A 25661-nucleotide genomic window follows, 5' to 3' on the forward strand; every position below is an offset into this window, starting at 1 on the left:
CGTTAAAAAACGCGAAGCTACATTTAAGGTCACGTTTATTTCGTACCTGTCCTACCGTAATCGCATCTTTTGTTCTTTATGTCCCACCGTCGACTAATTACGCGAAGAGCTCTCGTAAAATGCAAGTGAAATTAATGAACCCTGAAGAGATGAAATAAACATCGCCTGTACAGTGGAGATACGACATCAGTGTGTTTTAAATATATCGCGAGCTGCAGTCAGATAAACAAAACCGCTCTATTCATTAGAGAATCAGTCAGATTTTTTTCCCCCGTTTATACATTTAATTTTGCTTTGAGAGAGAGAGAGAGAAAGAGAGAGAGAGTTTCTCTAATTATCGACTTTTGTTTATGACATAAAATGGGGCCGTTAAAATCATCACATCTTTATTCACGTAATGTTTGATGATCTAACTCGCACGCACGCGAATATAGTAGATATGTTTTTTTTTCTGTTAGACACTCGCGAGAATTGAAAATAGAAATTATGTTAAGGATGTATAGGACATTTCTCAAAAACATTAAAAAATTATGAAAAAATTACAGATTGTTTTATATTGCATTCGAAAGTAGTAGAAAAAATTTGACGGTGATTTTCTATCGGGATAAACAATTATTTAAATAAGAAGTAAACCTGTGCTCGAATGAAAATATAATTAATAATGAAATAATGAAAGAAAAAGTAATGAAAAAATCTGAATCTTTTTTTTATTTAAGTACTTTAAATATGCACGATGATTTGTGTAAAGTTTCATTAAAATTCAGTAAAATAAACAAAATTCATTTTTTTCTAAATAACTAAACAGACAATCACAATAAAACTTTGTATAAATCATCTTGAATACTTAAAGTATTTATACAAAAGAATTGAGATTTTTCTTAACGTTGTAAAAAATAATCTAATTTTTAATAACAAATAAAGTAAATGAGCTACAAAAATATGTTATTAAATAAAAATATAATTTTATTCGCACAACTTTCATATATTTCATATCGTTTATTAAACACATTTTTCAATTTTATTTTACTTTACAGGAACTGTATGTCCAATACGTCCTTAAAAAAAAAAAAGAAAAAATCCTGCATGTCGATCAGCGAGGTCAGACCAGCAAGAACTGCTCGCTTAGTGCACCAAACCTTCAGACATGTAGATACATGCACACTCTCGCATACATTTGTTAGGTAGGAGATTTATGTGAGAGACGTTGGTCCGGCAAATAAGCCGCAGTCACCGTCATAGCTGCAAGTGGAAATAGGTGAGCTGCACGTTGCAGCAATTTTTAGCATTTGTATCTTGGATCACGTAAGCAGCGACAAATCAGACTGTTGAGCTTCAACCAGGGGTTGTTGGCACTGCGACGTGTCAGCTCCACCCCGGTAAATGAAACATACCGCGGACACGCAAAAAATCGACTGAACGCCATTCGCGTTGCAGAATGCGCATTTGGAGCAGGTAACCTGCGTCAATCTTTGTAGTCGGGAAGAGACGTATATAAACTGGATCTTCTTACCCTTGACCGATTGTCAAATAAAGGGAGGGGGAGGAGGGGGACTGCCGCGCCACGCATCCTGACATCGTAACCCAAATCCCGAGTTTGTCGATAGAACAAAAGCCGGCGCGTTGTGTTACAACGAAGCGGGGAAAGGGAGGAGTTGCGCCGCATCTATATACCTATATTTCTCTAATTACTTTACCGATAATCGAGTGACTCGCGCACGCAACGGTGATCACACTCGACAAAGAGTCGCACAAGACTTTCCCACTTCTGCGTTACGAGCGATCGTGGAAAGGTCGCGACACGCAAGAAACTGATCTCCCATCGACATGAAAGAGCTAGAAAGAAGCTTATACAAATGAAGTATCACAGACATATCCCCGGTAGCTTTCTATAACTTTCTCGTGCTTCTAGCGTGTCTTGAAATTGGGTTTCAACTTATTGATATTCCACATCGAGACAGATTCCGAGTATTGTCATCGATAAAACAAAAAGTATATATAAAATAATAATTCATTTATTAAACTTTTTCTTTGGATTGCGAAAAATTGAACCTCCTTATTAATTTAATTCCTGAACAAAGAGAGATTTTTACTTTTAACTCTTTAGGCCCAATTGTAGGTACTTTGTGTCTCACCAATTTTCATCCATGGAAGTTTTTCGAAATTTGAAAAAAAAATATTATAATACATTTAAAGAAAAATACAAACATTTAGTCTACAAACTTGAAAATATGTTCATGAATTTTTAAAAATTTTTCGAACCATTTCAAATAGATGAAAAAATGACCAAACTCGAAATAAGTAAGGATTAAGGATGTATGGGTCATATCTAAAAAAAAAAGTTATCAAAAATATAAAAATTTCATAGAATTCTAATATTATGTTCGAGTATCTGTGCAAAATTTCAAGACACTTTATTTATTGATTTAAAAGTTATTTAATTTTAATACTTTGTTTACTATTGATTCTCATGTAAAATCGCGTTTTGCAGTATTTGCAAATTTGATGGGGAAGTAACATTACTAATTAAATCCAAATTTTTATTAATAAAACTCTAACAAATATTCCTGCAAAAATTTATTTAGATTCATTTACTCGTTTAAAAATTATTTATTTAAAAGTGGAGCAAAATATAGTAATTTCCACTGCAAAAACCATTATATAAAATAAATTTTTCATTATTTTCTTTTTTGCAACTAGTTTCAGAGCCAAAATTTGAGCATTTACGACTAAAATTTTTTGTTTGATTAGAAAAAAGAAGAATAAACCTAGAGAAGCTTTCTACCTTCAATTTTTAAATTTTGATAACTTTAGCCCGTATCATATAGCCAAAACATTCTTAATTTAAATTGCAGGATAATTGGCTTCATAAAATGTAACCCATTTTTCCTTGCGAACTTTTCATGTATTTTATATTTCATCCTAAAGCAGTATATAGCATCCGCGACGATGCCACTTTAGTAACCCATAAAACGACTTGCCAGTGTAGAGGCATTCATACGAAGGAAAACATCATAAGGAAAGAAATGTCTTGGAATCGTACAAATATCGCGTATAATGCGCGAACGTCTACAAACAAGACAAAGACCAACGAAACGTTAATGCGCTATAATGCCGATGACTGTATATATATATATATATATATATATATATATATATATATGTATAACCGATATAACGCGGAACAAAGAGGGCGAGAGTTCTGATCCCCCGAGATGCACATTCGTCTTTTTCCCCACGGGGACCACGCATTTCCAGGGATAATTTATCTTTCTCTGAGAAAAATCATTTTATTTACAATCCATATAGTCTTTTCTAAACTCGGAGACGATGGCACTCGTAACGGCAACTCGTAACGCAACGACATAATTGCCGGCTTAACTTTCTCGCGTTGAGTCTGGATCGTTATTCAACGGTATTTGCACCCTTTCGCCCTTCTCCCCAACTGCCTCCGACTCTCTCTACTCTTCACCGCCGACGTGCTACCTATCTACAGGACGCGTATATATTTCACCCTCCAAGAATTTACCGTGCCAATCCAGACGCTTTCACACCCCGTCCACGAGCATGGTCGCATACACCTATGCATACCCTATGCAGCTGCAGCAGCTCGTTACTACGCCACGTCAAGGCTCGTCGCCTTGCATTTTACATGCGTCCCTACACGTACTTGTCGTCTACATTACATGATCTCGCGCGCATCGGTATGGCACAGCACGCTTTCCTCATTACTCTTTCCCTTCGTTCTCACGTTCCCGTTTTTCGCTCGGTCGCAACGCGACCTATCAATAAAACCTGTTCACTGCGCAACGCCCGGTTTCTCCTCTCTTTCTTTCTCTCTCTCTCTCTTTCTCTTTCCTCCTCCTCTTCCTCTTCGTTTACAGTTATTGTTAGCCACCACGGCAATTAAACCGCCGGTCTTCGTTCGCACAATTACGCACACCGCGCCGCGCCGCGCCGCGCCGCGCCGCGCCGCGCCGTCACCGATCCAGTCGTCGCCTGCCGTGATAAGCGGAGCACGGACCGGCGCCCGCCGATATTTTTATCATCGACACCGGCGAGGCCGATCGTAATCGATCGTACCTACGTTCATGTTACATCCGACGTGTTCGTCGAGTCGATCGCACGTCGGTGGCACAAGGCGCACATGAGACGCAGAACCTTGTTACGAAGGCGGCACAAGGGCGAGAATATTTGCGGACGTCGAAGACACAATTATAAGCGATTTTTATTTCTGACCGCTTGATACAAAAGAGATGAGAGCCGACGCGGTAATCGGGAGCATGTGCGGGGCCGTGGATACATAAATGGAAGATGTAGGTGTAAAGCGGTCAAGGACTAATGAGCAGGTGAGCCGGGAAAATAGGTGAAACGAGCCGGAGCAGACCCATTGGTCAAGAAATACCTTTATCCAATCGATCGATTGTCGTTTCGTCCATCTGCCAATTGCGATAAAAACCAAACTGAACGACGTCTCACTTTCGCGCCGGTCTGATCATTAATATCTTTTTTATCCCTAATTCCGATAATTTCTAAAGTTAGCCGAGGCTTGACCTTGAGTTACCACTGATCCAATAGCGTTAAAATAGGTACTATTGTTACAACTAAAGTTATTAGCCTTTTTTTATAACGCACACTCAGAGAAAATGTCGTACCGGCAATTAGACTTTTCAGAACAAACGCTTCTACGTATTGTATAGTTGTAATAAGAGCGTTGAATAAGTTACACAATCAAACAAAAAAAAATATAGAAGAATTGAATTATTTCCAATCTTCTTCTCGAGTGGCATGAGGCGTACTTACAATTTGAAAACTGGAAGTAATCACCTGATGCGACTTTTGAAAATTTAGATTTAAATTTCATAATCACAATGTTATAACGTTGAAGATGGCGGGAAGTCAGCCGAACATATGGATTAAAAGGTATGAAGAAGTATGGATGTACTAAATCATCAAAGGTATCAGTATACAAAATTATCGCGGATTTGACTTAATTGCCTAATCACACGATTGATTTTTGAAATTCTCAGGAGTCTAAAAAGAAATCTTAATTTTAAAAAATATAATATAACCATTCGTTAAATAACTACAGAAAAATAGTAAAATCAATGTAGGCGATGAAAAAGTTGAGCCTGAGATTCGTACTGGGATCTTCTTCGTTCTTCTATCCTTGCATTTATGCTATACTGTCACTATTGTCTTAATTATTTTAATCTTATGTAAATACTTATAATTGAAATTATCATTCTATATACCTTTGTTTCATTAAAAAAAGTCTTAACCAAAAAAAATTGTAATTGTCATAATTTATGTGTATGAAGTCTATATAACTGTAGGGTAATATAGTTGAATCACTATTTCACGATCAATTGATAGTATACATAAATAGTGTCGCAGTAACTGTATTTTTTAAATTTACTATTATTTTGGTACTTATTACTTCGTAAAACTAGTGACTTAAAATGTCAAATTTAAAGTTACCAAAATCATTTTGTTTTCTCTCAGTGCTTTTGAATGTATTAATATATTCAAATAAATTATGAAAAAAAACTTATTAATAAAGGTATGAAGTTAATTAATTTTAATCTCCGTTTAAATAGTTGTCCAAGTCATAGAAGCTACGTTTAAAAAAATAATTTCTTGCGTAAATCCAAAAATCGCAAAAATATTTACGTATATCCGCTTAAGTGTGTTCCCGCCAACGCTGATCGATACATGAAACTTTTATCCCAGTGAAATGTCGACACTCTCAATAGTTTTTATCCGATGCTATGCAGTTTCACGGTTTTATTTGCGGCGGTGGAAATAAAAATAGTCACAATTACCGAACGCGCGACGGACAATACTGGCCGCATGCATCACGGTACGTGAATGTTATTACAGGCATTTGACCAGCCTGGCAATATCCGGTGCAATAGAGAGTCCTAAATACCCGTGTGAAAGCTCGCGCGTCCTTACGCTTGTGAAACAATACTTCATCGATAGTTTCGAATCCATCGTGTGAAAAAAAAAATATTCCAACGTACATTCGTGCTCTAAGATTTGACATCATACACGATCGTTACGGGAGAGAGCAAACAAATATTAATGCCGCGTTTATAACGATACTTCAAGTTCGTTATTTGAACGTTTTACTAAATGGCATAAATGAGGAAAAGCTTAATTACTGTTCACGTACGTTTAGATAAATAATTGATAATTATTGATTATTTCATTAACTTTTTCTAGAATTTTCTCTCAAAATTAAATTTTTCAATATCGAACAAACAAAATCTTTGCCTCTTACGTATTGTGAAATTATACTTTGTCAATTATAGTAACATATATGTTGACAAGTCTTTTTGTTATTTCTTTTCTTTTTTGCATAAATATATTTTGTACATTGTGCATATTTTAGAAAGCGAGTATCTATATCACAATGACTAAAATTTCAGTTTTGATTTTTGATGCTGATTTTTAAAACAAATATGCATACGTAAGATTATATAATTTATTAAACAATAATTTAAAATATATGTATAATAATACATAATATTAAATTAATAATTAATTTAATATTGTGATAATATTTATATATTTTTTAAATTATTGTTTAATAAATTATATGATTAAATTATATGATTGACAATGCCGAAAACTGTAAAGAATTTTTGATTAATTTTATAGATATTTGTAAATATCAGTATTATTAAATTGAATTAATATCAGTATTATACTGAGAAAAAGAATATTTTAAAACAAAACATTTTATTTAATATAAAAAGTTATTTACTCGATAGGCCTTAATAGCTTATTTATTTGAAGTCAAGTTAAAAATTTCTAAATTGAAATTATGTAATTATTAGGTGTGCGAGTACCCGAGATTTCGGGTTCGAGTTGAGTCGGAAATTTTTTTCTGGATCGGATCGGGACCCGGAAGTTCGTAATGTTCGAATACCCGAAGTTGAAATCGGGTTGGGTCGGATCGGGATTCCAAAATTTTATAAATTTTGGATGTTTGAATCTGAAGTCGAGTCAAGCAGCGGTCATAGATTTAGATACTTTATACACTAAGCAAAAAATTACTAGAGTTTAATAATATATTTAAAAAAAAAATTACAAATTTTTAGAATCCTAATCCAGCCCGACCCTATTTCAACTCTGCATACTTGATACTTACGAGTACCCAAAAATTACAAACTTTTGAGTCCCGACCCGATTCCGAGAAAAAATTCCCGACTTGACCCGAAACTTGGGTATCCGTAATTTCGAGTACCCGCACCCCCCTAGTAATTATGTAAATAAAATGAAGAGATAATTTTTAATCAAGTATATATTTTTCTTGCAATTTTAGAAAATATTTACTGTTATATTATTTTTGTATTCATGATAATTAGATTTTTTATCAAAGAAAACAATTCAATTATATTTAATAATATTATTAACTTATTTGTAAAATCATTATTTCAATGTAAAAATCCAAAATTACATACATGAAATAATATATCTATATTTACTTGAAAATAAATATCTTTACTTAAACAGAACAAACAAATGTTTGCATCAAAATATATGGTTTTAAGAAAATGTATTCTTTTTTCAATTTTTTCTCAGTATATCAATTTATTATTTTGATATTACTATTCTGGTACAACTTAAGAATTGTTTTTCAAAAAAATAACGAGAAACAGTTCGAAAGGCTAAAAAAAAGGATATAAATAAAATGTATATAAAATCACATATAAAAGATTATTTGAGTACCAAGACCCTTGAAGAATATCTGACCATTGTTGATTTTTTCTCGATTTTATATAATTAATCGTTCCTACTTAAATCTCTTGGATAAAGAGGGTCGCGAGAATTTCCACGTGTTCAGGCAAAATTGATGAAAAGTACATGTACGATGGTCGGTCGCGTACCTCATAATCTCATGATCCTGCTCCTCCTCCTCCTTTTGGCGCATTAAAACACCCTCTATGATGCGCCTCTCCTCGGGGGTGAGGTGCGACATGTCGGGCTGAGGTAGCTCCGCCATCACGGTGGTGGTGGTAGTGGTGGTGGTGGTGGTGGTGGTGGTGGTGGTGGTGGTGGTGGCGATGTACGCGCGTGCACGGGGTATGCGACGTGGGTATGACGCGGGTGGTAGGCAAGCCGTCGGCAGCGCACCACCGACGACGCCGACGTCGACGGGACGTCGTTACCGTAGCTGCTCCGTAGCAGGGGCTGCACCCTAGACGCGCCTCTTCCACGACGACGGCACTCGTTGCGGGATATAACGACCGGGGCAATATACAATAACCTTCTACGACTACGAAACACGTCTGTCGTCCTGAGGAAGTCATCCGACACCCGTTGAACGCACCACCGCACCGCACCGACGCGGGAACGTGAGCGCACCGCCGGGGTTACGTAGTCGTCGTGGTCGTCGTGATCGTCGTCGCCGTGACGGTCGTTGCAGCAGTACCGTCGTCGTCGTCGTCGACTCGGCACTCGCGGTACGTTGCACTCTTCGCGGGTGGACCTCCTCCGTGGTCGTGGTCGATGACTTCGGAGTGGCCTCCTTCACCACGACGCGGGATAACGATAAGGAAAGACGGCAGATTTCGTCCTTAATAGATTTCGCATCAGTCGATGTTTGCCGCGTTACGGTCTCTTTTTCTTGTAACCGCTGTTGCTGCTGCTGCTGCTGCTGCTGCTGCTGCTGCTGTTGCCACTGACGTGTGAAAGGGCAATCGGGCAGTAGTAGTCGAGCTGGTCTCATGCGAGCGCAGAGCGTGGCATGACCGCGAAGTCGGGTGTTGTTCTCCTCCTCGTTGTTGTTGTTACCGTCGTCGTCGTCGTCTTCCTCCTCTTCTTCGTCGTCGTCGTCCTTCTCGTCGTCGTCGTCTTCCTCGTCGTCGTCGTCGTCGTCGTCGTCGTCGTCGGCGTTGTCGTCGTCGTCGTCGTCGTCGTCGTCGTCGTCGTCGTCGTCGGTGTCTCTCGTCGTACGATTACCGCCCGTCGCATGTGTATGACAAATCATGTTCACAGGCTGTGACGAGGCTCTCGCATTCTCTCTTGCAGCCCGGCCTCACGCGCTGCGCTGCCCGAATGCACCATCGGACGATACGCGATCTCTCTCTCACTCTCTCAACCAGCAGGGGAGCGACGTCCTCACTCGGATATCTTGCCTTTGTCTCCCGTCGCAGGGAGCAGCGGGGAGCAGACGACGACCGTACGGATGGTTTTTCCTGATCAACGCGGGATACTGCCGCTCGACGACGACTCCGATGCGCCGCTCGGTTGGACTCCGCTGCTAGATAATGGCTGCGCCCTTCTGTCCCTCCGGTCCTTCGAAACTCTTTGGAACCGCATCGATTGAAAACGAAAACGGGTCACTGGGTTGCCGCCGTGCCTGCTGATAAATAGGACTCCACTTTCGCGGCTCGATCTTGGCGCGGTCGTGCACCGCCGCCCGCTGCTGCTGCTATTGCTACCGTCTGTCTATCTATTTTCGCTCCTGCTCCGCTACGTTATCCTCCGGACACCGCAGCGATGCGTGTCATCCCAACCACCAACCACCAACCACCCGTGCTGGGTTGTTATATTTCGTTAACTGGATCCCGCCGTGCCTGCGGCGAGAGACATGCTCAGCGACGAGCAGCGGAGCAGCAGGTCCATTCGCGATCACGGGACACCGCGATCCTCCGCGGAGCACACACAAGTCCGCTCTCGCGCGATTCACGTGGCAGCCGACACGACAATGGCGCTTCTCGGCGCGCCTCTAACAGCCGCCGCGACGCCCACGCAGTCGATCGTCCCCGAGCGGACGGTTACACACCCACGACAAGCGTTCCCCCAGCTGACGACCGTCGCCGTCGTCGTCGCCGTCGCTGCTGCCGCCACCGCCGAGAAGGGTTGTCTTTCGCGTCGGGAAATTCGAAATGCTCCTCTATCGTCGCCGGGACCGCGGTGGAATGGTCGTTACCGACGTCGCGTTCATCCTCGTTGTCGTTGTCCTCGTGTCGTGGTCGCCAACGCGCGCGGAGAACGCCCCTGCAGACGCGGCCGCTGTCGTTTGGCTGTCGTCGTCAAGCTAAACAACACCCGTCGACACGAATCCTCCGTGTTTCGAGATTCCACGCGTGTCCCCCTTCTCCTCCGGCAGCACAGCACTTCCTCCTTCGTGCGCTCCGCGTCGTCGAGCCGCGAGGAACCTTGCGAGCGGAACGCGAGTCGAACACTTGTCACGCACGGCGAACGAGGGTGAGCCAGCGCCAGGTGCCTGCCACTCGCGGCCGCCTCGCGTCACGTCGTCGCGTCGCCGCCGTTGCGATGCGTGGCGTTGCGTTGCGTTACGTTGCGTTGCGCGCTTACGCTGCGCTGCGTCGCGTCGCGTCGCGTCGCGTCGCGTCGCGTCGCCGGCAGAGACAAACGTTTTCACTTCCGCGCGCGCGACGCGTACCTCGCTCTTCACCCCTCTTCCTCCCTCGATGCGACGCCGGAATGCGACCCGCGAATGCGTTTATTCCTCTTCTCTCCTCTCCCCTCCGGACGCCCTCCCGCGACGACGGTGTCTCGCGGTCACGTCGACTCGCGGGGTAGTATCCGCGCTCGGTACCACTGATGGTGAACTCTCTGTCGCTCTGTCTCTCTTCCACCCCAGCTATCCCGCCACTCCCCTTTTCGCGCCTTTACGTCCCTCTCTTTTTCCTTCTTCCCGCCCTCCACCACCTGATCGCTCTTCACTCGTTCTCTCTCTCTCTCTCTCTTTCTCGTTATCTCCCGCTCCCTTCTTCTTCCTTCTCTGCTCTTCACCTGTGCTCCGCACGCTACTCGTTCTCACCACTTGTGTCTCGCAACCCTTCCCTCGCGACGGCCGCGGAACGGGACGGGTGGAACGCGAACGGGACTAATTTCCGGTCGCGAATCGACTTCCTGTCGGGATCGTCACGTCGACATCGAGGCGCGAGCCCGCGTTCCTCGCGAGCGGTTCTTCGCTAGTTGCGCGCTGAGAGACCTCTATCCAAGGGAGGCTCGCCTTATCACACTTGTGTGCGACCGCAGTTGCGCGAACCGTGCCTCGCCACCCTCTTCCCTCCATTCCCTCGGTCGTAGCGATGTACAGGGTGACTCAGAGATCGCGCGCGTTTTCTTCGAATCGTTTGTTAGAAGCCACATCGAGAGGTATGACGATTATCTCGCTATCAAGATCTATCGGTTATTTCACCCTTGAAAATCCAAAAACTTTTACGCAATAAATTCTTAGAAGGCAAATTGCATACGTAACAACGCAGAAAAACGTAAAAGAATCTAATTTTTTATTTAATTTTTTATTATTACTTTTAGCAAACATTACAGTTATATAACTGTTAGTTATAATTTCCTATTGTTACACTTGTTACGTAACATTGTTAGATTACATTGTTGAGTAGAAAATTATAACCAACAGTTATATAACTGTAACTTGATATTTGCCAGACTGTATTTCATCAAAATTTCTCCTTAAAGACTTTTAAATCGAGTCATTTGATTTCGGAATAAAGAACTGCTGAAGTGACCGACTTTCTACGCTATTCTCGTTGAGCAAAGTTCAACTTCGGATTTTCTGAAGAATACGTAATAGGGGAAGAGTACAACGGGGATATACTTTGGGGCGCCCTATATATGTTCGGCGCGTACAAACTCCGGTATCACGTATGTGACGAGCGATGCCAAAGAGAGAGGGCGGCGGAAGAGAAGGGGAGAAAAGTGGAAAAGACTCTTCGAAGCGCGGCGATCGTTCGAGCGGCGATTCGCTCCGGTTTCATGCAATCGTAATCAATCTCCGCTGCGTCGATCACAATCGCCGTCCCACGATCGCTCAGTGACAGATGGTGCCCGGCGAATATCGCACCTTCGCGCGAACTTAATAAATAATGGGATTGCGGCGTACGTTCTGACCAATGGGCAGACAGGATGCGACTTACGTCGCGGAAAGTGCCGTATTGATCGCCGAGCGGACCAATCTGGCACGAACTTTGATCGCGACCACGTGGCGCTGTATTTAAAACGAATCCCGCTAAAAGCCAGAGAAGTTATTTGGAAAAATAATAAGGAGAAAGCTGTTCCAACAACTTTCAACCTTTTACAGGGATTAGTTTAAGGGACTAGCGTTCAGATTCCACCACGCTTTACCTTGCGCACGTTTCGCGGAGTTTTATTTCGGCGATCATAGAAAAGGCCAAATTTCTAAAGCCGCCCTGGCGGAAAAAATTGTACAAAATTCTATAAAATTTAAGAAATGCTACAAAAATCTACAAAAAAAATGCTAGAATTGGGACACTTTGTTAATTTTATTAATTAAGTATATATTTCTGAAAAAAGAAAACACTTTTACGAAAAAAATAAATATTTCTACAAAAATACTTGATAATTTCTATAAATTTCTATTATTAATAGAATTTTGTATTCATTTATAGAAATTTTTTTCGTCAAAGTAAGCTACTTAGAAATGTGTAGAATGTTGTAGTTTGTTATAGTTTGATATAGTTTCACCGAAAAATTCATAGAAATCACAGATGCGCTACAAAAATACAAAAATTTAGAAAAATTCAAAAAAGTGTTCCAACTCTAACATTTTCATGTAGATTTTTGTAGCATTTCTTAAATTTGTATAAAATTTGGGTTTTTTTGCCAGGCCGGAAAAGTTGATTTTTGATACTCCCTTAAGAAATTACATCTTCTCAATTTTCAAAAAATATTTTGTTTATCTTAAATTATTCTTTACAGTATCCAAAAAATTGTCTAAAAACACAATAACTATTCATATGAATTTTCTTTGTTAAACTTTAAACTTGTTTTCTCGAAACTATGTGTCCAAAAGTTTTAGCGCGATAATTTTAAGAATTTTTAATCTTTTTATTATAAAACAAGTTTTCACTTGTATTAAATGTAATTCTCTATGACCTCTTCGACTACTTTTTTAATATAACAATTTTTATAAGCATTTAAAATTCGAAACTTTATCGATAAAACCGAAACTTTTTCATGAATTCTAGGAATGCTTTGTCAAAAGGTCATAATAATAATCAATTCAAGTAAGTCAAAACAGTTAAAAAAAATTATTTTCTTACATTAATAATAAATAAAACATTTTTTTTATAGATATCCAATCGATTTATTATCCTTTCTAAAAAATTCCCCAAAATCTATAATTTTTTAGCATTGAGAAGATATACGTAACCCTTTAACTTTGCATCGCGTCGTTGCGCAATTTCATTGTGGCGCAAAGATCTAAAGAGAATCAGCGAAGAGAAACGCGCTTAACACTATGTAACAAATCATAATTTTCATACCTTTCCATTCGTGTCGGAAAATGGAGCGTGTGGCACACAAACGACAAACTGTAGCATACACGATGGATACTATAGTTATCGCGGCCGTTCATATAATCCCATGCGGGATCCTCGGTAAATCACCTTCCAGGAACCGTGTTCTGGAATACGACTTCTGATGGAAGAAACTTCTGATGGCCCGAGCGCGCCATCGGACGACCGGCCGGCCTCGACCGCACCATTCCTTCAACATTGCCAAAGTTTCATACATCCACCACGTGGCTGCATATGGGATCGCATTGAGAACTTTTTTTCCTCTTTGATGAAATTCGCTAATGCGAACGAATTTCGGGCGAGCAGTCAAGATACCACGAAGAAACTTCTAGTCGTTACGCCGGCCTCCATAAAATTAGAGCTCGATACAATCGTCGAAATTAATAGATTCCAAAGTCTCATTTTTCAACTAGAACAATCTTAATAAGTAACGTACACATCTATTTACATTTTGGCAAATAATGCCGAGTTAGTGGGAGAGAATAACCTCTCTTGGGTATCATTGTAACAGATTGTGCGCCTGCTTTATCTGCAATGCGTAATTAATGCGCGATTCGTTATAATTACGAATTTATTGCATGTACATGAATTATAATTATGTAACATAATGTTGATCGGTATAAGGATGTAACATAATGTGGTCATTCGATGCAAGCCCCGATGATACGCCTACACTTGGCTGTGCGCAGCGCGATACTACTACTAATGCGCGTCAGACTATACATACGTAACAACTACTGTCAGCATTTACTACTATGCGTCAGACTATGTCTGATGTATAAGGCACTTACTACTTGCGCGATAAGACAATGAAGATTAGAGATGTCCTTTCCAATAAAAGATATGAAAAAAAATGAAAATTATTTGTAAAATAGTTATTTACATGTAAAATATATTTTTCTAAATAAAATTGAACGTCCAATGTCAAAAACATTATTAAAATAAAGCGAAGAAAGTAGAATGTATTTTGATTTTTTATTTTCACCAGATTTTTGTGTCGTCGCTTTTCTCTTTGATTTATTATTTATATATTCAGTCATTAATTTATCTGTCGAATAAGTAACATGTTCTTGTTGCGCTTCATCTGTAAAACGCTTAATTAGATCTTTGTATTATATAAGCAGGTAATAGTTTAATAGAAATACAATCAATATAGATTTTCACGCCATAATGTACAAAATAATAACACAGAGCATATACAGAACCATTTTTTTTTACAATGCTAATTTGCTATAGAGAAGTCATTTTATCGCTTACTAATTACATGTACTGAATGTTCTATTCGTTGACAATGATTTACAATAATTAATAAATTTCTTAAGAATATTAGATACAGCAGATAAAGCTAGAAAATTATGCTTTTAGCAACATCTAAAAATCTTATTCAATTATACACACACACACACACACACACACACACACACACAAAATTATTAAAAATTTGGCACATATTAAATTACATATAGAAATGCATGTAGTAGTATAGTAGTAGTAGTAGTAGTAGTAGTAGTAGTAGTAATAATAATAATAATAATAATAATAATGATGATGATGATGATGAATATAATTAATAATTATTACACAAAAATAGAAAATATTACATATTAAAGATATAAATAAAGTACATAGAAATCTAAAAAATTCGAGATTTGATTTTTCTTCTAATTGATTTTCTTCATGATGTAAAATGAAACGAACAGTTGTCGCGTCAATTTGGACTTCCGCTCTTTTGAAAGTTAAAAACAGGAAATTTTTAATCTCAAATACATTGATCGCTTATTATCTATATATTCTGTGCAATTAATTCTTAATGAACTTCGTTACTGTAATATCATAATTACAGGCTAAACTTTATTCTATGCAGTCTATAAAACACATACTGTGTTCTTTTTAATTATTACGTATGTATTGACAAAATGTATTTAAAATCAATTAAATTATACACGTAGCTTCAGATTGGTCTGACAAAGTATTTATAAAAATAATAATTTAAAATTAATTGTTTCTTACAGATGATCGTTTCTCAATATAATAAATTATAGTATATAAAAAATCATTAAATTTATTTTTTTTATGCTGGACATAAATTTCAATAGATTTATATTTTTATATGTTAATATTTTGAAAATAGAAAAGAAAAAAATAGTTCAAAAATATAAATAACTAATATATAAATAAAAATAAAAAATAGTTATGTATAATTTATATATCATCTATTATTACGTTATACAAATAAATATCTGTAATGTGATGCTTCTATCAATTGTAAAGTAGTTGATTATTGAGCTTTTGCAAAGAAATATAGAGATTCGTTATAATATTTAGCAAGTGGTTTTTGTGTGATTTGAATTATCAATTGAACTACTCGAATGTACATACGTATATATAAATCAAATTTTTCTTAATTATCTTTAATGTTTTTTTTTAAATTAGCATTAACTAACAAGAAAAACAATGCAATATTTTTAAAACAAATTATGTTTTATGTTAATATGTTTGTTTTTCTTTTCCCTCTTTATGAAATTATAAAATTTAATTACATAATAATTATTTAAATATAATAGTAAATAATCATTGCACTGTAAATGTAAATAAAAAAACATTAAACATAATTCTGTTCATTTGTTTAAAAATTATATCATTCTTTAAATTTTATCTTAAATATACACATTATTGTAATAGGCAGTAATTCATTAATATACTATATTACTCTAGTATATGTAGTATACTATCTTACAATAGTATATTAAATATTTTAGTGTACTTATAGAATATATTAACATATAGTACACATACATGTACACTACTATATTAATATATTTACAAAATAGACATGCTCATCCTTCTAGAATTGAATATTTAACAAAACATTTAATGTTTTGTTGTTAAATATTAATTTCAGTTAAAAAAACTTTAAGAGAGAATTATTTATAATTACACATTCACTCTAATATTTTCCGTGGAAATATCATGATCATTTATAATCATCGTTTCTTGTTAAATGTCTTATAAAAATTAAAATAAAGATTAGCATCATGCAATATTTGTGTGTACTTGATAATCATTGATATAGTAGTTTGAGAATTTAATGACACTTTAACTTGCTATAAATTGTAAATTTTTTACTATATCTTGTGTTTTCCTGTATATGTTCAGTGCAAAATATTGGACATAATTGGGCAGTTCTTAAATTGTGAGCTACATAAAATCGTATCAAAGTCATACAAATCCTATCCTACAATATCTACACAAAAGTTCTAATGTTTTCACTTTTCATATAAACTTGAAACATTTTTGTTTATCATGTGGTATTCGTGTCTTAAATAATATGGAATCAGCTCTATATTGTGTATTCAATAGAGGCATATAGCCGAAAACCTGAAACGATTAATTGTACTAAGTAAAAGTGACAAATTTACTTAAATATTAATGACAACATTAAAATAATTTAAATGAATGTAATAAAGTAAAACGTAGAAGAAAATTAACAATTCGAACTTTTTACCTGTGAAAAAAAGTTGATACATTTATGTCTCTCCTGAAAATGGGTATCGTCTTCTGAGAGTGAAATTGGACAACCCGGACATCTGAATGTCCAACGTGATGTTACCTAATATATAAATATAATAAAAATGTATTTTAGTATCACTGAATCATATATTGATACATTCACATAAATTTTCGAAATTTCATGTGATTGGAATATAAATAAAAATGCAATGTAGTTGCTAAGTTTTTATAAAGTCTAAATCAAGAGACTAAAGATTTTTTACTGAAGATATTACAATAGAAAAATATTAAATGATTATTTTTCTTAATCAAAAGTATGTATTGTATAATGTCTTACTTTAACTGGAGGTTTTCTCGTAAGATGCGATATTAAAAAATTCATTGCAATATCCTCACAGTTCATGTATTCGTCAACTTTATCCCTTATTGCCTGTGGTAACCAGTGCGTATACAGATATGTATAATGTTTGTGAATGAAAGCAGCCCCAGTTAGAACCATGGACAGCTCACAAGAATAATTAGAATTATAATTCCAAGCGTTATGATAATTCTGGTCCCATGCATGAAAACGACCAGGGAATCCAACTACACGATCTCGATGTTCCCTCCATACTCTAAAAACATAAATATAAAAAATAAGACACAAAAGTTATAAGGGATAAAAAGATTGTGAAAAGGCGATTTACCTAAAACCGAACATGATTTCATCATGCCTCAAGTGAGCATCATCGTCAATAGAAAGGACGGCTTCTGTCTCAATTGCATCAAATGGAAGGAATCTATTATTCAAACTATTTCTTGGAGCTTTTATAACCTGTTCAGATATATTTGAAAAATACGTTTTAATGTAATCTTTAAAAAAAGAAGATTCTGTAGAATAAATTTTAAAACTTACGTGTATAGGAACACCGATATCAGGCCATTTGAGATCTTCTACAGGCGGTTTCGGACTATTCCACACTACAAGTACCTTGTTCAGATAAGGCAAACCATAAAGACGTGCCAGTGAATTTATAAGAACCTGTTCTCTTTCATAGGTTAACATAACAATTGTAAATTGTTCTCTTGGATAGTTTCCTCCTAATGATTCACTAAACTCTTTTCCAGCACCTCCAGCACCTTTACCGATAGGTCGAAAGCCAACCTCTGAACCTATGAAAAAAATAAAATAACAAATAAAACAATATGATTAAATATAACGTAATAAATATCATGTAATAGTAATCTCTGAAATAATTGATTTTACCAAGAAATTTGGCATCGCTTGGAAGAATAGTATCAAAAGGTAATTGCGGATACAAATTAAACGGATCCATCCAATCATTCCAAATTTCATGACCGTGGACTAATAGTGTCGTATAATTTCTTTTAAAAGCAGGAGATGGATATGGTGGTTCTAAAGGACCCAAACTTTCTTCAGCTTCAGGTTCAGCAATGATGGTATCAGATTTTAAAGGCTTTTAAAGTAAAAGAAGAAAAATTATAAAATTAAATTTTTTGCATATTTTAAAATATACACCATGTGTACTTTAACATGAAAAACATGTCACATTAAAATACGCACCACAAAACTTTCGTTAAAAACACTAGGGCTAGGTGTTTGAGACGCTGGTAATGGAGGTATACCAAGTCTATCTCTTACTACTGCTATGGTCGTATCCACTACACCTTGAGCAGTACTCATATAACGTTCCCATATCAATCTACCTTGCCGCCGCATAGTCAAAAGATCATTGTCAGGAACGGCGCGCAATAAAAAGTGCATTTCAGTCACTCTAGCCTAAAATTATTTTTTGTTAGCTTTAGTTCAATTTTCAAATTTGGTAACACGTTACCATAAATATTACCTTAGGTAGGAAAATAACTGCTCTTCTCCAAGCAATAACTTCGTTATAACTAAGCAAAATCTGATCACCGCCGAGAATAACTGGTATTGACCCAGCTCGTAATGCTTCATATAATCTTGCTTGCATAAATGAAGTAGTCAATAATGTAGCATTACTGGGCGCTAAGATCAATGCAAATGTTGAGTCTTTTAATATGGCTCTTCTTGACGAATCAGTTCCGCAAAGAGACCAATCAAGAGTTTGTGCAGGTCTACTTTCCACAGAAGCTGGTATACATTCAAACTGAATGAAAAATTTATCCAAAGTTACTCCATTGCTCATATCTTTCAAATATTGGATAATAAATGCATCTATATTATCATCGATTATCAATTTTTCCAGATCTATGTCTGCGTCATCAATTTGATATGTTATCGGCGTGCCTATCAAAGTTCTCATTTCTCCTTGGAACGATAGCAAATATTTTCTTCTCGCGGGTAACATTTGTGCGCATTCTTGCCAAACGTCTCCGCCGGGTGGTCCCAGAATTGGCGGAACAGTTAAATCGAAACCATCGCGGAATTGATTTCTATAAAATGTAGACTGCACTATTATTGCTCTGCCAATATCTAGATTACTGAAAATATTTCCAGAATCTGCGGATAAATCTCTACGTGCAAGATTCAACAATATGTGATTTCTACCGTCACCACCCCAATATGGAAGTGCATGTAATTTCTTTATATCCAAAGGTTTACTATAATGTTGATCACTCTTTTGATGGAGGCTTAATGCTTCACCAATTAGGACTATATAAATACATGCCTCTGCTGGATTCCTAGTAAGATGTGGATTGTATCCTGCAATCAATATTTTGTATCAAGTTATCACACATAAATATTATACAGCAAAATATGTGTCCTTAAGGAGGGATGTGCATATATACATATATGTATATCTTCTTTTAACAAAGAAGCTTATTATTGTCATCTTCAAAATAATAAATAATGGATAAGAATAATAAATAATGTACAAAATTTAAGTAATAAAAACAATAATTTGTTACTTAAAAATATTTTATTTATAATATTAATAAATCTATATTGATATTAATACAGAAAAAATTAAAGTAGAATTGTATAATGATTTAAATGTAGTAGTAAGCACTGTAGTAATAATGATTTAAATGTAGTAGTAAGCACTGTTGACACATTTTTATTAATATATCAAATTTTACAAATTATATAATTTATGAACATTTTATACTATTACACAAAAATGATACTAAAAATTTTATTTTTTTTAATTAAAAAAAGTTCTTTAAATATTATTCTTTCTTGTAAATTCAATTTTTCAAAATGTTTATATTTTGTTTTGTGTGATTAAATTATTTAAAACTTTCTTTCCCATAAGAATCAATGCTATTTTAGAAAATTATGATTTAAATTTAAAAAAAACTATAAAATCAAAAAATTAGAAAATTCATGAGAAAGTCTATATATCTATCATAAGCTTAGTTTCAAAATTTAATCAAGTTCTCATATTATGTGCAAAGATTGAAGAATCTCTTTAATTGCAATTCTACTCTGATAATATATTCTCTGATTATTAATATATCTTAAATACATACCTAGGGTTTGTTTAATAGTTGTTTTTAAGAAACCATCTACATCCCAGCCTAGATTAACTACTGAGAATTGATCTGGATCATACAAGTACACAGGAAAACCACTTGTCAGTGCACATCGACTGTGATCAAAACAATTATACATTCTACATGATCTTGGATCCGTGCTAGGTAGTGTAACAGGCAGAGTGTTAATCAATATTCTCTTAGGTGGTGCCAATTCAGGTGTATTTCTTTCCACCGCCTCCTTCTGTGCCACCTGCGCTTGCTCCACGCTTATCTTTAATCTATCGAGATCTGTTTGCTGATGCAGTAACTCCTGCTTCAATTCATCTATCTTTTGCGTCAAGCTGTTGACTTCGCCCTGAAGTCTTTGCCTCTTGGCGCTCAGATCTCTCAATTCGTTGCTCACTGAAATTTTTATGCGAAACATCTCCTCTATTCTCATCTTCAGTTGAGACGCCTTCATGGATGTAAAGTCTTCAAAAGCCTCTAGCGTTGAAAACGTTCTGTACATATCCCTATCTGGCAAGTCAGATTCTACCTGAAAGTAAAAACACAAGGTTAATGCAAGGCAAGTTCTGGAGCAATAAAAATTTAATTTTCCTCTCTTTAATTGTACCTTAGATAAATAGTAATGTGTAAATAATGGCACAATAAACAAGACTATAGACGTCAAAATTATTATCCTTGACAACTTGACGTGCGCCAAGCACTGGCACTTCTCCCTCCCAACTCCATTGTGGTAGGACGGAAGTATCTCATATGCGTTTCCCATCATGTTTACACGGAATTGCTACGTATTTTCATCTGTCTAACAAATACTGGATACTTCCATGTAGCATGTTTTTCTTCTCTTTTGGATTTTTGCAAGTAACGTTACACGAACATTAGAGTAATCTCACGAGATGATTTTCACTCGTCACTTCACTTTGCACACGAAAACAGCTCTTTTCTCGTTCATGGTTTTCTTGCGACAGCATTTAAGGAACGAAGAATACTGTAAACGCGTTTTTATCAACAACAATATCTGGCCGCGCCAGAAACCGACATTCGAAATAAATCCAAGTATGATTTTATCGGAGCGTGTTCATCGTGTTGTCGATAATCTACGCGACCTCGAGATCTGCTCCGATTCTTCGCTATTGAAAACATCACGAAGCAAAGCGATCCGACAAAGATCTCTGACGGAGTCACATTCTGTGCGTCGCGTTGAGGTTAGTCCCGGAGTCCCGGGATGCGTCTCACATCTCACTCGCGCGCACGTCATCCGTCCACATCCGTCTGCGGTCCGATAGATCTCCGCACTGCTCTGCAGTCCGCACTCCTCGTGGGTTCCACCAGCGCAGCGCACCACCATTGATCGTCACCAAGCGCTTGCCGAAATTTCCGCGCGTCGTGACGTCGTAACTCACGAAACGACGGAGATCGAGAACGGCCGTCAGGAAATGCACATCCGTCCGACGACGCGGAACAGATGTGGTAATCTCTGCGGCCGAGATAACACTCTTCCCGGACGCGATATCAAAATCTGCGCGTCGTGTTTGACCTCGCGACCGTCGCGTCGATTACGCGGTTCGAACGGCCCGCTCGCCGCCGCCTCGCGTCCTGCTTTGCTCCAGCGACGTTTGGCGGCACGTGCGTCGTCGCGCCTCTCGCGCGGCGCGCGGCAGGTCGCGAATACATTCGCGCACATTCGCGTGATGTATTCCCGTCGCCCGCGGCCTTCGCCGAACATGCGCATGTTCATGTCAAGCGTAGTGCGAGGGGAATAATATTTTGGCTTTCGGGGCCTAAAATTAGCCGGAAAATGGTAAGCATTCGGGAAAAATGCAATTTGTATACCGATGAGATCACACTCGTGCCGCGTTGTCGGTCAATCGGGTCCGGCTCCGCGTCCGAGGGTTTCATATCCTTCGTTTTAAAGTAGTTGGAATAACCTATCTCCGCGCTTCTACGGTGTTTTTCACGTTCGAACGGCAACCTCGTCGTCCGGGACGACGGAATGACGCGGAGCCTCGCTATGACGCTCACCTCGCTGTCCCCCAGCTTTAAAAATATGCCTGCGTTGAAATACCGTCCGATGCAGCGCGGAACCGTACTCGACACATCGAAGCGTATTTTGAATATTGCGAGCTGTAATTTTTGCACGCATAATGGCTCTTGGAGAATTGAAATTATCTCTTATTCCTAATTATCTCTTAAATTATGAATGTAGAACTCGCTGCTAAGATACTTGATTATAAGTGTGATCCAGATTTGTATTGGTGTCACTTTCACTCTTGCCTGTTACTTTTATAATCAAATGATACTGATTTGTAAGGTATACATCATCTTATTTGTGTTGCAGCATAAGTTAAAATTTTCACAAAGGGACAAAGTAAAAAAATTTATAACATTTACACAAACTGGAGAGCAAACTGCGATATATTGTTTAGCCCAAAATGATTGGAAGTTGGATCTCGCAAGTGACAATTACTTCCAAAATCCAGAAGCATATTACAAAGAACCGAAAAATTCTGTTGACAAAAAGAAACTCGAAATATTGTATAGCAAATACCAAGGTAAAGTTATCATGACACTATATCAATTGCCATAGGTTTTAGCACACATAAAAAACATGAAGAATAAATTATAATCATTATTTTCCAGACCCAAGTGAACCCAATAAAATTACGGCGGATGGCATTATGAAATTTCTTGATGATTTAAATTTAAGTCCTGAGAGTAAATTAGTTTTAATCATTGCGTGGAAATTTCGTGCTGAAACGCAATGTGAGTTTACTAAAGAAGAATTTATGAATGGAATGATGGACTTGGGGTAAATATTAATTATTTTTGATATACATTTATCTAAAACAGGCTTGTCTGATATCTGGCTTGCGAGTTAAAACGTTTCCCTTTTCTTGTCCTATTAAGATAGAGAAAAAAAATAAATAAAAGCTACAGCTCTAGCCAATTTATTATCGTACATTAATCAAAACACATCCTATGCACAGCTAAGTGAAGTTGTAATATTTAATTGTTTCTGTTTTTCTCTGCCTTATTAGACAAAATAATGAAAGAGGGAGAAGCATTTTAATTTGTAAGTAAAGTATTGGATAAATCTGATCTGCGATTATTGTATCAAACAAGTCTCAAACTTCTCATTACAAGGTGCGTGTAAATATGACTATTTTTATAATTATTTTCAGCGTGGATAGTATAGATAAGCTAAAAGCAAGACTAGGTAGTTTAGAAAACGATTTAAGGGATCCTCTCAAATTCAAGGATTTTTATCATTTTACATTTAATTATGCGAAAAATGCAGGGCAGAAAGGCTTAGATTTGGATATGGCAATCGCGTATTGGAATATTGTATTAGATGATAAATTTAAATTTCTCCAATTATGGTGCCAGTTTTTACAGGTAAGCAAACTTTTGATATTGTAAATTTATTTCTGCTTAGTTACTTTAAAATAATAAACTATATAATATATTCTAGGAACATCACAAACGATCAATTCCAAAAGATACATGGAATCTACTATTAGATTTTGCACTTATGATAAATTCGGATATGAGTAATTATGATGAAGAAGGTGCCTGGCCTGTACTAATTGACGATTTTGTAGAATGGGCACAACCGCGAGTTCGTCAATCTCTCTAACGATTTTCTTTTTTTCGCAACATTCTCACACGTGATGATTATTTATTCGTTTATAAAAAAATATATTTTTCAAGTTACTTTGTGAAATAACAATTTTTTTTCAATGACAATTTCCGTTTTTGCTTTTGAAAATAATGGACAAATTAATGCACATAATATAACGCGACTCATAGTATATACTATATATCATCTTGTAATATGCAATCTCAACAATTTACAATATTTCGCTTCAGTAGGTGATTTTATTTGCTAAAATATGCAAAGAGAGAAATCGTTTAAATGTTTGCTTAAGAAAAAAAATAACAGTTATTTACTTATTTATTAAGTTCAATTTGTGTGAAATCTACTAACAACATAGGGTATACGAGATTATCAATTGTAAAATAATTTAATTGCAACTTTTGATTTATTTTTAAAGAGAAAATAAGCATTGCCTTGAAATTTATCATATTGTACAAAGTAATATGATGTGTAAGATGTTCATTTACATGTGGGAATAGCAGAAAATTGCTCAACTGTACTACTTAAGTAGTATTTGCAAGCAATTGAAAAAAAAAAGAATACTTCTCAACGTTCTTTTAAAGTAATGTCGGAAGCAAAATTGGAAGAAGGATTAGTCTATACGTTCCTGTAGATAGTAACTTCTAGAAATTGCGTTGTTGAAAATTGTTATTAAATAAATTCTACGATACTCTATTACACAATACTTAGAATGTATATAAAAACATAAAGAGAAAGAAATCTGTATTTTAGACATTATACTATTTTGGCATCTTTCTATTTATTTTTTTATATTTAATCGAGATATACAGTAAAAAAAGAGAGAAATTCATTTTTTTGTATTAGATCACTTATACATGTATAATATACTTATGAAACATTATATGAACATTGTTCTATATGAACAAATTATAAAACTTTTTTATAAACTGAATTAAATTTAATTAAACAATTTTTATTTTCAATTGTATGTAACTTTATCTGTTGAATTGTCACAAAAAAAGTCATTTGTGATAATATTCTTTACAGATTTAATTCTCTTAACAAGTTTGTCATAGGCATTTTGTATATTAGACATGATCCCTTGTAACTACATTCTATAAAAATTTAGCAGCAATATATTTAGATTTGTATTTACACGAAATATGTGAAGATTATAAAGACATAATGTAAAAAATTATGTACTATCATAAACTGAAAAGATTGTTAGGAAATCAAAATATTATAGCTATATATACATAATGCGCGAAACACTTTTGAATAAAATTGTCTCGTCCACGCGTTTTTGATTATATTTTATAAGCATAATGTGAAGTAGACAAAGGATAAAAATCTCAACAGATATAAAGCAGTATAAACTTATTATAATATGTAGTTACACATATCGCCAGGGATGTCCGTTTGCGCAATGCTAAACTCATTGGAAAAGAAATATACCATTATTCGAAATTCATTATTTTCGAATATATAAAATTATTTCCTTAACAGTTTCAGCATTGTGCAGACAATAAATTGTTTTACCAGCCTTAGGAAAAACAGAGAGAAAGTAAATTGTACATAATGTAAATAAATATATCAATCTTAATCTATTCAACCCGTCTGTTTAAACAAACTGCTGAATAAATATACACCACATTTCGTGTATATTATCTCTATGTGTTTAAATAAAAAGTTCTGCTAAAAGTATACAATTATATTTCGTGTGTGTGTGTGTGTGTGTGTGT

General features: G+C 36.4%; 4 protein-coding genes across 5 annotated transcripts in view; 1 reads left to right on the forward strand and 3 right to left on the reverse strand.

Annotated features, from left to right (window-relative positions):
• Positions 1 to 8099, reverse strand: part of LOC105200957 (regulating synaptic membrane exocytosis protein 2) — a 71395-nt gene extending 63296 nt beyond the window's left edge. The window contains exon 1 of the mRNA XM_026130186.2: positions 7896 to 8099. Coding sequence (XP_025985971.2) covers positions 7896 to 8011 — 116 coding nt within the window. The 5' untranslated portion in view covers positions 8012 to 8099. The remainder of the gene's footprint in view (positions 1 to 7895) is intronic.
• A 215-nt stretch (positions 8100 to 8314) lies between these two features.
• Positions 8315 to 8737, reverse strand: LOC105200956 (ataxin-2 homolog). The gene has a single exon (XM_039452810.1). The coding sequence runs from the start codon at positions 8735 to 8737 to the stop codon at positions 8315 to 8317; it is 423 nt and encodes a 140-aa protein (XP_039308744.1).
• A 1993-nt stretch (positions 8738 to 10730) lies between these two features.
• On the reverse strand, positions 10731 to 21831 carry LOC105200907 (exostosin-3). Of its 2 annotated transcripts, XM_011168710.3 has the most exons (10): positions 20911 to 21826; positions 20292 to 20832; positions 18683 to 19521; positions 18400 to 18615; positions 18082 to 18292; positions 17731 to 17987; positions 17522 to 17649; positions 17173 to 17449; positions 16831 to 16935; positions 16079 to 16703 (listed from the first exon to the last, which is right to left on the reverse strand). In XM_011168710.3, the coding sequence occupies exons 1-10, from the start codon at positions 21067 to 21069 to the stop codon at positions 16599 to 16601; spliced, it is 2838 nt and encodes a 945-aa protein (XP_011167012.1). In that variant the 5' UTR covers positions 21070 to 21826; the 3' UTR covers positions 16079 to 16598. The 2 variants fall into 2 exon arrangements, with proteins under 2 accessions (XP_039308634.1, XP_011167012.1); XM_039452700.1 differs by lacking the exons at positions 16079 to 16703; positions 16831 to 16935 and adding an exon at positions 10731 to 11053 and having other exon boundaries at positions 17427 to 17449; positions 20911 to 21831.
• Positions 21832 to 21950: 119 nt separating this feature from the next.
• On the forward strand, positions 21951 to 25625 carry LOC105200906 (DCN1-like protein 1). The gene is made up of 5 exons (XM_011168709.3): positions 21951 to 22101; positions 22639 to 22852; positions 22941 to 23109; positions 23483 to 23696; positions 23773 to 25625. The coding sequence occupies exons 1-5, from the start codon at positions 22099 to 22101 to the stop codon at positions 23935 to 23937; spliced, it is 765 nt and encodes a 254-aa protein (XP_011167011.1). The 5' UTR covers positions 21951 to 22098; the 3' UTR covers positions 23938 to 25625.
• Positions 25626 to 25661: the final 36 nt, after the last annotated feature.

Source organism: Solenopsis invicta, chromosome 8, assembly GCF_016802725.1.
Source record: "Solenopsis invicta isolate M01_SB chromosome 8, UNIL_Sinv_3.0, whole genome shotgun sequence".
Classification (NCBI taxonomy): Eukaryota; Metazoa; Arthropoda; class Insecta; order Hymenoptera; family Formicidae; genus Solenopsis; species Solenopsis invicta.

Excerpts from the sequence above, each read along its gene's own strand:
- LOC105200906 (XM_011168709.3), top strand. Across the intron at positions 22,853-22,940 it reads ATTGTATAGCAAATACCAAG|ACCCAAGTGAACCCAATAAA; the intron begins GTAAAGTTATCA and ends ATTATTTTCCAG. Across the intron at positions 23,110-23,482 it reads AATGGAATGATGGACTTGGG|CGTGGATAGTATAGATAAGC; the intron begins GTAAATATTAAT and ends AATTATTTTCAG.
- LOC105200956 (XM_039452810.1), bottom strand. The coding sequence starts at position 8,737 with ATGAGACCAGCTCGACTACTACTGCCCGATTGCCCTTTCACACGTCAG.
- LOC105200907 (XM_011168710.3), bottom strand. The coding sequence starts at position 21,069 with ATGATGGGAAACGCATATGAGATACTTCCGTCCTACCACAATGGAGTT. Across the intron at positions 20,833-20,910 it reads CACATTACTATTTATCTAAG|GTAGAATCTGACTTGCCAGA; the intron begins GTACAATTAAAG and ends TTTTACTTTCAG. Across the intron at positions 17,988-18,081 it reads AAGCGATGCCAAATTTCTTG|GTTCAGAGGTTGGCTTTCGA; the intron begins GTAAAATCAATT and ends TTTTTTTCATAG.